General features: G+C 43.1%; 1 protein-coding gene across 1 annotated transcript in view; it reads left to right on the top strand.

The window, feature by feature from the left end:
* Positions 1 to 12,006, top strand: part of LOC110521745 (beta-1,4-galactosyltransferase 6) — a 50,373-nt gene extending 38,367 nt beyond the window's left edge. The window contains exons 6-9 of the mRNA XM_021599576.2: positions 1,075 to 1,262; positions 1,991 to 2,113; positions 2,217 to 2,318; positions 6,418 to 12,006. Of these exons, the coding sequence (XP_021455251.1) occupies positions 1,075 to 1,262; positions 1,991 to 2,113; positions 2,217 to 2,318; positions 6,418 to 6,565 (561 nt within the window). The 3' untranslated portion in view covers positions 6,566 to 12,006. The remainder of the gene's footprint in view (positions 1 to 1,074; positions 1,263 to 1,990; positions 2,114 to 2,216; positions 2,319 to 6,417) is intronic.
* The last annotated feature ends 436 nt before the right edge of the window (positions 12,007 to 12,442 follow it).

The following is a 12,442-nucleotide window of genomic DNA, read 5'->3' as shown; positions in this document are numbered from 1 at the left end:
CAATAGAAAAATCTTAAACTTAATTCTAAAACTCACAGGCAGCCAGTGTAGAGACCTTAAAACCGGTGTAATGTGTGCTGCTCTCTGTCTGGTCTAGGTCAGTACCCATGCTGCAGCATTCTGCAGGTTCTGCGGTTGACCAATGGCTTTCTTGGTACACCAGACAGGAGACATTCTTTTTTAGTGAGATGACCATGTAATGAATTTTCAGCTCGCACTGAAGCGATCAATAAAAGATGTAACTCGCGCAGCTAAGTCAAAGGGTCACAAAAATGTGACAATGGTTGCGGTGTGGAGCCCTGCCCCTTGACATACTGTAGCTATATTCTAATTAAAGTTCGGTCATAAGTAGTGGTCTGATAGGTTGCAGCAAGATAATTAGCTAGGATTATCGATCTCTTATTTCCTGAGCGTATATGTTGGAATAATGTGCTTTCAGATGTCTAGTGAGGTTGGTAGTATTTTTTTTTCTCCGTCATCTTGTAGGTGCAAACGCTGTCTTTTCTCCCATGGAAACATTGCATTAGGTCTTGTTTGAATCGACATAAGTCAAGTGACTCGCAAACATTGACCCTTTTTCTACCGGGAGCTTATACCATCGGGAGAGTAGCCATGGCGTGTGCCTTATTTGCATCAATGATTTGTTGCCGCCAGATTGGAGAACGGTTGCTGGGCGGAGAGGTGACTCATGAATGACCTGGGCATGGTATTTATTTTCTACCGCATTGCGATAAGAAAGCCTTACAATTCTGCTTATGTCATGCATGCTTTTGATTGGACCAAACAAAGGACACTGAACAGCTCTCCAAAGATTCTCACTTACTAGTCAGATTTTAGTCACAGACATACTTCAGTCTTGTCTCATTATCCGCAAGCAAAGTGAAAAATAATTTGTTTAGTCTTTTTTTTCTGGGTCTCTTTAGTCTGTTTTATCGTCTTGTCAATTGCCACTGATAAATAGGTGTTTGACACTATTTTTGTTGACGAAATGCAACACTGGACCAGCCCTTCAATAGGGCCATGTTGTTTAACTTGGGTTAGGGTTAGTCTAACTCTTCTTTCTCCCTCCATCAGTCTGGTACCCAGCCGTTCAACAGAGCAATGTTGTTTAACGTGGGTTTCCTGGAAGCCATGAAGGATCTGGACTGGGACTGTCTGGTGTTCCACGATGTCGACCACATCCCAGAGAATGACCGTAACTACTACGGCTGTGGTCAGATGCCTCGCCACTTCGCAGCCAAACTGGACAAGTACATGTACCTGTAAGTCACGGCTTAAATCAGTCCGGAATTGGCGGAAAATGGCAAAATGCTGTTTTCCAGCTAATTTCCTATAATTCTATATATTTCTCAATGTAGCTTAGAATTCTTTTTTTTGTTGTCATGGTTGGTTTGTTCTTACGCTCAATTTTGTTATTTTTTATAAATTGGGACCTCTGGACATGTACCCTGCACGCACCATCAGTAATCCTCGATTATATAATAAAAAAATAAATAGGTTAATTATTTTCTACATACTTTAGTAATTTAAAGTTTACACTTAAAGCGGTTTTACAATCCCGAAAATTTATTTCTAAAAATTATAATAATTTTTCATTTTTTGGTCTGGCGGTGCGCTGCTGCTAAATGAATACAGGGGAAACACTGGTCCCGGACTAAGGCTTAATTTATGAACAGAGTTTCCAGTCTGGCTATCTGTGTCTCTTTTAAATTTGCTGACTGAATGGTAAATTGTCTGAAAACATAATTGTGTGTCTGTGTGTTGTATCACAGCCAAACTCATTCTTTGTTACCTGTTTGCTTTCCTGTGATACTGACTGGTAAGGTCTCTCCTTTTTTCTTTTTTTCCTTTGTTGTTTTGTTGAAAACTCAGTCTTTCCCCAGGCAAAGCTAGGCTATGTTGTCTGTGTCTGTCCCTCTGTCCGTGTTGAAAGTGTGTTGCGGGTGTTACAGGTGTGTGTTGTGTGTAACGCTGTGTGTGTTGTCCACAGACTACCATATAGTGAGTTCTTTGGGGGCGTGAGTGGACTCACAGTGGAACAGTTCCGCAAGATTAATGGCTTTCCCAATGCGTTCTGGGGCTGGGGAGGAGAGGACGACGACCTCTGGAACAGGTCAGTTAGTGTGCGTCTGTGTGTGTGTTTGAGAGCGACAAATCTGTTATCTGATTGGGTAACTTAAGGAAAGGCTTTGTTTGTCCCTCTCTCTCTCTCATAGAGTACATTATGCTGGTCTGAACATCACAAGACCGGAGGGAGAAATGGGTAAATACAAGTCCATCCCACACCACCACCGGGGAGAGGTGCAGTTCCTGGGCAGGTCAGTACATGCATGCTAGCAGTCCATAGCAGGCGCCGTAACCATGTCAAAGGATGTTTACCTAACTTAACCTCAAACATCACATTAGCTTAGCTCTCAATACAGCGTTGCTCCAGGAAGTCCTCGTTATGTGGTATTCATGAAAATACACTACATGACCAACATACCGGACACCTTGCAGGGGTGGGAAACTCCAGTTCTCAGGGGCCTGATTGGTGTCAGACTAATTCTCCATCCCTAGCACACAGCTGATTTAATCAAATGACATTCTAAACTGAAGATCATGATTAGGTGATTATTGGAGTCAGGTTTGTTAGTTGGGGCTAGGGCAAAACTGTGGCCCCAATCAGGCTCCCGAGGACTGGAATTTCCCACCCCTAATTGAACATCTTATTCCAAAATCATGGGCATTAATATGGCCAACTCCATATAAATGCCCATGTTTTTGGAATGAGATGTTCAATTAGGGGTGGGAAATTCCAGTCCTCGGGAGCCTGATTGGGGCCACAGCTTTGCCCCCCTTTGCTGCTATAACAGCCTCCACTCTTCTGGGAAGGCTTTCCGCTAGATGTTGGAACATTGCTGCCGGGACTTTCTTCCATTCAGCCAGGAGCATTAGTGAGGTCGGGACAGACTATTTTTACGCGCTTCAACACTCGGCGGTCCCGTTCTGTGAGCTTGAGGGCCTACCGCTTCGCGGCTGAGCCGTTGTTGCTCCTAGACGTTTCCACTGTACAATGACAGCACTTACAGTTGACCGGAGCAGTTCTAGCAGGGCAGAAATTTGAATAACTGACTTGTTGGAAAGGTGGCATCCTATGACGATGCCGCGTTGAAAGTCACTGAGCTCTTCAGTAAGGCCATTCTATTGCCAATGTTTGTCTATTCTATTTTTTATTTCACCTTTAACCAGGTAGGCAAGCTGAGAACAAGTTCTCATTTACAATTGCGACCTGGCCCAGATAAAGCAAAGCAGTTCGACACATACAACAACAGAGTTACACATGGAGTAAAACAAACATACAGTCGAAAAATAAGTCTATATACAATGTGAGCAAATGAGGTGAGATAAGGGAGGTAAAGGCACTGTCTATGGAGCTTGCATGGCTGTGTGCTTGATTTTATACTCCTGTGAGCAACAGGTGTGGCTGAAATAGCCAAATCCACAAATTTGAAGGGGTGTCCACATACTTTTGTATATATAGTGTACCTAAAACAGTCCCTTGCTGTAGAAATCTCAAGGTAGAGATTGCTGTTAATCCTACTACTTAAGTGCAGCTGTTCCTCATCTCTATCGCCCTTTTATTTTATTTTATTTAACCAGGTAGGCCAGTTGAGAACAAGTTCTCATTTGCATCTGCGACCTAGCCAAGATCAACATCGTAGCAATTCGACACATACAACAACAGAGTTACACATGGAATAAACAAAACATACAGTCAATAATACAGTGGAACAAAAGAAGAAAAAAAAGTATATATACAGGGAGTGCAAATGAGGTAAGTTAAGGAAATAAATAGGCCATGGTGGCGAAGTAATTACAATATAGCAATTAAACACTGGAATGGTAGATCGGCAGAATATGAATGTGCAGGTAGAGATACTGGGGTGCAAAGGAGCTAAATAAATAAATACCAGTTTGGGGATGAGTTAGGTAGATGGGCTGTTTACAGATGGGCTATGTACAGGGTCAGTGATCTGTAAGCTGCTCTGACAGCTGGTGCTGGTGAGGGACCTGTGAGTCTCCAGCTTCAGAGATTTTTGCAATTCGTTCCAGTCATGGGCAGCAGAGAACTGGAAGGAAAGACGACCAAAGGAGGAATTGGCTTTGGGGGTGACCAATGAGATATACCTACTGGAGCGCGTGCTATGAGTGGTTGCTGCTATGGTGACCAGTGAGCTGAGATAAGGCTGGGCTTTACAGAGCAGAGACTTGTAGATAACCTGTAGCCAGTGGGTTTGGCGACAAGTATGAAGAGAGGGCCAACCAACGAGAGCGTACAGGTCGCAATGGTGAGTAGTGTATGGGGCTTTGGTGACAGAACGGATGGCACTGTGATAGACTGCATCCAGTTTGTTGAGTAGAGTGTTGGAGGCTATTTTATAGATGACATCACCGAAGTCGAGGATCGGTAGGATGGTCAGTTTTACGAGGGTATGTTTGGTAGCATGAGGGAAAGATGCTTTGTTGCGATATAGGAAGCCGATTCTAGATTTAATTTTGGATTGGAGATGCTTAATGTGAGTCTGGAAGGAGAGTTTACAGTCTAACCAGACACCCAGGTATTTGTAGTTGTCCACGTATTCTAAGTCCGAGCCGTCGAGAGAGAGAATTGATGCTGGACGAGCGAGCAGGTGCGGGCAGTGATCGATTGAATAGCATGCACCTTTGCGGGCAGGAGTAAGTAACTTCATTTCTATTTTATTTCAGTACCTTTTAACCTTTCGCTGTATCCAGCCATCTGCACTCATGTTTTACTTCACATGTTATCAAATCAAATGTATTTATATATCTGACATCTGAAAGTGCTGTACAGAAACCCAGCCTAAAACCCCAAACAGCAAGCAATGCCGCTGTAGAAGCACGGTGGCTAGGAAAAACTACATAGAAAGGCCAGAACCTAGGAAGAAACCTAGAGAGGAACCAGGCTATGAGGGGTGGCCAGTCCTCTTCTGGCTGTGCCGGGTAGAGATTATAACAGAACATGGCCAAGATGTTCAAATGTTCATAAATGACCAGCATGGTCAAATAATAATAATCACAGTAGTTGTCGAGGGTGTAGCAAGTCAGCACCTCAGGAGTAAATGTCAGTTGGCTTTTCATAGCCGATCATTAGGAGTATCTCTACCGCTCCTGCTGTCTCTAGAGAGTTGAAAACAGCAGGTCTGGGGCAGGTAGCACATCCGGTGAACAGGTCAGGGTTCCATAGCCGCAGGCAGAACAGTTGAAACTGGAGCAGCAGCACGGCCAGGTGGGGACAGCAGGGAGTCATCATGCCAGGTAGTCCTGAGGGTTGGTCCTGGGGCTCAGGTCCTCCGAGAGAGAGAAAGAGAGAATTAGAGAGAGCATACTTAAATTCACACAGGACACCGGATAAGACAGGAGAAGTACTCCAGATATAATAAACTGACCCCAGCCCCCCGACACAAACTACTGCGGCATAAATACTGGAGGCTGAGACAGGAGGGGTCAGGAGACACTGTGGCCCCTTCCAATGATAGGGCCAAACAGGAAGGAACATTTTAAGTACATTTTATGTACTTAAAGCAGTGGTCTATATACTTCATGAATGTCATTTGGGACGTATCCCAGGTACTGGAATACATTTTATTTTTTAAAATATTAATTTAAACACAATTCTGTGTGCACTCTAGCGTTGGTGCAACCACAGAGCTATGATTAATAGAATAAGAGTTGCTTACCTTCCAGGCCAAGTGTCAGTGGTTTGTGCTACTGTATGTGCGTGGGTGTTTTCTGTGCCAGCATTGAGTTGTTAACTCCCCATTCGTTGGCCAAGTCCCTTTCGCCGTGTTGACAGTTGTCAGTCCCTTTTTTAACACAAGTCAACCAGGTCTCATCCGCATTACAGTCCTCATCGTAACTCTGCACTAGAGGGCTATGTTCAGAGATCAGATGCAGGGAGGGACAGAGGAGGGGAGGGGGCAGAAGAGTTTCTCTCTTTAGGTAAAGGTTTTCCATCTGCAACTAGAGCACAAGCTCCTCCAGGCAGCTTTTAACGCTAATGAATCAGCTTACACTAACTAAAGGATCCTCCTGCTTTCATTATGCAAATGCTAACTATGGATCTCCCGAATGTCATTAGCGCTAACTAAGGATCCCTGTGGTGGTGTGTGTATAATTGGATTCATTACTGTCAATGCTAACCGCTAACTAGGCTAATCCCCTTTCATCTCCTCTCACTGTGACTCCAGGTATAAATGCCAACTGCTAGCTTATCCTCCTCTCCCTGTGACTGCACCTGAAATTGCACCCTATTTCCTACACAGTGACCTACTTTTGATCAGGACATTTTGAGCTGTGACTGCTGGTATGAATGCTAACTGCTAGCTAATCCTCCTTCCTTTCCTCTCTCTGCAGGTACAAGCTGCTGAGGTACTCCAAAGAAAGGCAGCACCTGGATGGCCTGAACAACCTTAACTACACCCCTGAGATCTCCCTGAGCTCCCTGTATAAGAACATCACCGTGGACCTGCACCCTGATCTGGCACCCATTGCAGACTACTGAACTCTGACTCCCACCTGACCCCTTAAACCCTTCACACTCCCTCAAGCATCAAACAGTACCCCAAAGCTGGGCAAAGAGGGGCTGGGGGTGGGAGTCGGAGGCACACCATGTAACGCTGCCAAGAAACTTTACTCAAAAAAACAAAAAAAATATGAGAGGAACGGGCATATAGGGTCTGTTTAATCGAACAATTGATTGTGTATGTTTCTGTGATTGTGTGTGTGCTTGCAAGGATGTGTGTCTGATATTTTGTGTTTGTGTGTCACTGCATGTCAGTGTGTTCATGCCGGCTTTAGCTACTGAGCTACTTCACGATACAGTATGAGGAGGGAAGGACAGCATTAGTTTTTTTCTCCCACATCTGATGTTTACTGCAACGCCTTAGTGTCAGGCTCAGCCTCAGAACCACGGCTCTCTGGCTGCCTCCCAAATGGTACCCTATTCCCTATAGGGCTGGAATTGCCGAGGTCCCCACAATATGATATTGTCACGATACTTAGGTGCCAATATGTATTGCTATTCGGTACTGCAATTTTTTTCATTTTTTTTTTTTTTATTTGATTTTTTTTATTGCCGTTTGATATTCAAAATATATTGCTCACTATATACTGGGTGTACAAAACATTAGGACCACCTTCCTAATATTGAGTTGCACCCCCTTTTTGTCATCAGAAAAGCCTCAATTCGTTGGGGGCACGGACTCTTACAAGGTGTCTCAAGCTGTCCACAGCGATGCCACCCCATGTTGACTCAATGCTGCCCACAGTTGTCAAGTTGGCTGGATATTTTTTAGGTGGTGGACCATTCTTGATACACATGGGTAACTGTTGAGTGGAAAAACCCAGCAGCGTTGCAGTGTCATACTCAAACCGGTGCGCCTGGCACCTACTACCACACCCCGTTCAAAGGCACTTAAATATTTTGTCTTGCCCATTCACCCTCTGCACAATACATGTCTCAGTTGTCTTAAGATCTAAAATATCCTTCTTTAATGTCTCCTCCCTTCATCTACACTGATTTTGAAGTGGATTTAACCAAGTGAAATCAATAAGGGATCGTAGCTTTCACCTGGTCGTTCTGTCATGGAATGAGCAGGTGTTCCTAATGATTTGTACACTCAGTCTATGTCTGCTGCAGAGAGACGAGAGAGCGTGAGAAGACGAGTTTTGATCAGTCAGGGAAATGGAAGTGCTAAAAACCTTTTGGATCCCTATTTAAAAAGATGGAGAACAAGCGATGGTATTTTTCATCCAATAGGTTTGGCGCAGGTACAGCCGACTAGCGCTAGCTACAGTTACGAGAGGGGGAAATCGATTCGTAGAATCAGGTATTGATATCGTCCAAAAATAATACTGCTATATGTAACTCGATTAAAGCCTCAGGGCTCTGGTCAAAAGTAGGGAACCATATAGGGAATAGGGTGCCATTTGGGACTCTGACCTTATCTCTCAGCACAGCTTTAACTTCTAACGTCTCAGTATCACCTTACGAGCCAACAGACATTTTTGTCTTCATGTTCTATCATTTTTTTTTTTTTTTTACACATCGTCATTTTTTAAAGATGAAACATGTATTCAAACATATTCCTTAAAGAGGAGGAAATAGGAGAGGAGCTAAGCGAGGGGCGACGTGTGTTTATTGTGATGTACATTTTCTGATATGATCTATTTTCTTAGTATTTATTTTTTCCTTTTTTTAACGGATGTTTTAGATCACTCGATCCTACTTCTCTGTGTTTTCACATGATGAGCGTTTTGCTGTTTCTTTGCTGCACTGCCGACACGCATGATGCACAGAACACGTGTAAATACTGGCCACTTAAAAGCTTGAGCACAGAACACGTATGTACATATTTGGCCTTTTTAAACGCTCAGAGCCTGTTAAGTTATTCCAGTGGATTTGAATTTTGTTTTGGCAGCTACCTTCTTCCTGAGGACTTAAAGGACTTAACAGAGTGAGTGGTTCTTCCATTTCACTGGGAAGATGTAACAATAGATGGACATTTGGCTTTAAAATGAAAAAATCTCTTAGGTTGACTATCTTTTGCATGCCTTGATTTATTTTGTTACTAGATGTTTTTTTTAAGCATAATTTATTTGATAATTTCAAGATGTTTACTTTTTCAGTTTGCCTTTTTAGTGTTTTTTTTTTTTCTCGAGGCGCACAGTGTGAAAATAGACTAACTGACGTTATGGAGTGTGTTCCTGTACAGAAAGACAGATGGAGGCCAGGGTTCAAAGGACTGTCGTAGCTCTGGTCCAGGGTGTTATGTGTAGTTTTCTGATGCTGAGCCTTCAACAGCAAGCCACATGTAACGCCCTGGACCAGAGCTAAGGACTGTTGCTGCTAAATGGTAAGCTGAGATGTCATTCTGTCTTCCTCTGGTGTGTGTAGTTTGCTATTATGGAGGAGGAGTGTATACCGTGCGAATAGCGTGTTTGGCACAGGATTATGTTTCAGACGTGTCTGTAGCTCATGTGCGTCTCGTGTGTTAGGTAAGTGGACCATGCGCATGAGCTTGTCGTTTGGGCTGGTGTGTTTGTGTGAACTGTGATATGGTCCTAATAGGCTTGTGTGGTATTTAGGGGCCAGAATGAAAGAACAGCAGCTAAAGCTAACAGTTAACCCTGTTCTTGAATGGCACAGACTGAAATTTGGGCCATGAATACTTTAAATTGGTAAAGTTTTGAGCACTGCAAAGATTAGCAGTTAATTTCTTTGTACCTATTAGCGTTTTTTCTCTTCTACATATATTTTGCCCATACAGTTCATATTTAAATTGTCTGGGTGTTATGCTAGTGATGTTGATTTATCAAATGTATGTCTCAAGTAGAACTGCTCTATTCAAACTACCCATGTTTTCTCCATCACAGTATTGCAGTACTGGGAACCTCCTGTCCTGCTCCAAACATGGGGTTTGTCCAAAATGGCACCCTGAGTCCTATATAGTGCAACTACTTTTGACTGGAGTCCTATGCGTCCTGGTCGAAGTAGTACACTATATTGGGAGTAGGGTCATTTGGAACGTAGCCTAGCTCTCTCTGTCCCGTCACTCTTGTAGTGCTGTGGAGGAGCGGCCTGAAGATGTTTAAAGTCACTTTCGCTCCAAAGCTAAAGTGGCTAACAAAGTGCCAGGCTCAAGTCTGTTTTGGTTAACAGACATTTGCTACGGTTACATAAGACGTCAATGGTGTATTTCTGACCAATCGGGTGAGGTGAGACGGAATCAAAGAAAACACGCTAGTGATAAGACATTCTGTTGGAGGTGGTCAACTGTGCCAAAGTTCCACTTCTGATACCTACCCATCCAAATTCTTCCACCTGCCTCTTCTTCTACACTTCTTATCTCTGCTTGTCTTTCCTTCCTTCCCTTTTTAAATTAATTCTCCTCCCATGAGCTCCACTATGGTGTCTCAGCATCCAGATAGACTAGTGTTGATAGTAGGCATCTGGGTGTAAGTGTTAAAAGAGCCATATACACAACATACAGGTAACGACTAAAATAAAGGAAACACCAACATAGTGTCTTAATAGGGCGTTGGGCCGCCAGAACAGCTTCAATGCGCCTTGGCATAGATTCTACAAGTGTCTGATATTGGGCAACTGGGCATTTTTCTACATGACCCTAACATTGATGGGATGTTAATTGCTTAATTAACTCAGGAACCACACCTGCATGGAAGCATCTGCTTTCTATACTTTTTAGCCCTCATTTAGTTAAGTGTTTATTTTATTTTGGTAGTTACCTATATATCTCTGTATATGTCTCTGGGTTTTGCGTATAGGTCAGTGTTAGGGACTGGGTTGGGGGTTTCTCTTTTGCTATGCCTTTTGCCCAGTAACAGATTTTTGCATAAGAGGATAACCGCTGTCATTGTTTTTATATACACTGTAGAAGTTATGGGCAGCCAAGCTGTCCCCCCACTTGAGGGCACTATGAGTTACTGTAGCAGAGAGATGCACTCTGAGTCAGTAGCTTCTTTTTCTGGATCCCGTCATCTCACTCGCTGGAAGGGATTCCGCTTCTTTATATTCTCTCTCCCTGTCATAGTGTCTGTCTTTCAATCTGTTCAGGGAACAGTGTGACGAGTATTAAAGAGATGAATTAGAGAAAGCACCCATCACTAAAGATTATCTAGGGTCATTATTTCTGTGTCCCAAATGGAACCCTATTCCCTATATAATGCACTGCTGGCTCTGGTCAGAAGTAGTACACTATATAGAGAATAGGGTGCCATTTGGGACATAACTCAGAGTTGTACATATTGTTATTGCCTCTGAGAGGAGTAGGGGGCGAGGTATGGAAGGAAGGGTAGTTTAGGGGGCGGCTGGGCAGTGTGCTGGCTACACCCGGTCGCAAGTGGTTTGGTTTACACCCCCAGCCCAATTGGGAGGGGGCAAGGGACCCCCCCTACTCTCCCCTCCTACTGCCTCTGTTGGTTGTATGAATATCCAAAAATAGATATACAATTTTTCTAATGAGTATATTCACCATTACATAATTTGTAATGTATAGTATGACATTTTTGCAGTATTCATATTTGTGCCTTGAGTTATTATTTTTATTTTTTCCAAACTGTTTTCACTTTGGATTCTTGGTTGAAAGATACAGTAAAGGTTTGGATTGTTTTTAAACTGAAGTTAGTGTATTTGCTTTTTTATTTTCCAACTAGAATGGAGCTCTGGCACAAAGTTTCCATGACAACAGGCTGTGTAGGTTTCCAGAAGGATTCCTACTCAAGTGTCTTGTCTATTGTATCAATGATTGGCTGTATCCAATTTTTCCTGCTGTCCAATCAGAGGCCTGTTCTACTCTGGCTGCTTGGACCATGACATGTACAATCCTCTTGGATCCTCAGCTCTCCGGTTCTCACTATTTTCTGCTCTGTCTGAACAAAGAGTCATAGCTGGAGCCTGAGTGCAGACTCTTGCATTACTACCATCCATCAGGAAGTGGAGGATGACAGAGAGGAAGTAGTGACTTTTTAATGGAAATCTATGGGAATGAAGTGTCAAATCTGGTATACAAATAATATATTTGCTCGTTCAATGTCAGGCATATTCATTCGACTTTATGGGTTTGTACTAGATTGTTCGGAAGATGCACTTATAGAAATATGAACTGTAAACACTGTCGATTTGGCCCCAAAAAACTAGCTTAATTCGATGTAGCGCCTCTTGTGTCTAGTTTAGCAATTTCATTTTGCTAGAGTTCCTGCCCCCCCCCCCCCCCCCCCCCCCCCCCGACAACGCAGACAACTTTCTACATGGTGAAGCCAAACGGTTAGCCATCTTGTCAATCTTCCACAATCTTTGGTATAACAGCCAGTAAAAGACTAGACTAGAGTTGAACTGTTGGACTTTGTAAAGTGTTTTTTTTTTTTTTTTTTGTCAACAAAATATTAATAAAACACATTCATTGCCATGTTCTGGGAAACACCTCTGAAACCTCACGTCTTTTTTCTGCATCTCTCGCCAATGCTTTTTATAGCAACTTTTTTTTTGTCAGTAGGACACTGAAAAAGTAATACATAGTCCTACACAAATGAAACACATAGACATCTTACAGGCTAATACATGCATATAACATGTTACATTATACAGTACCTGTAGGCTTCAGGTATATGCTACCCATGGATTCACCTTCCCTACAATGAACCACTTTTATCACTAGTAAACCTACACAGGGAGCTGAGCTAAATCATTCATGTGCGTTCTCTTCCCAGGAGTTGGTGTTACTCCGAGATGCTCATCCCTTAACTGACCAGTGCAGACAATCGTCCCACTTTTACGTAGTAATGTGTGTGGCAGTGTTTGTTAAACAAAGGAAGGCTCACTCAGTCGTTTACCTGCTCTTTATTTGTTAAGCTTGGTCAG

This window comes from Oncorhynchus mykiss, chromosome 30, assembly GCF_013265735.2.
Source record: "Oncorhynchus mykiss isolate Arlee chromosome 30, USDA_OmykA_1.1, whole genome shotgun sequence".
NCBI lineage: Eukaryota > Metazoa > Chordata > Actinopteri > Salmoniformes > Salmonidae > Oncorhynchus > Oncorhynchus mykiss.
Note: the sequence above shows the minus strand (reverse complement) of the source record. Positions and strands in the feature narration are given on the sequence as shown.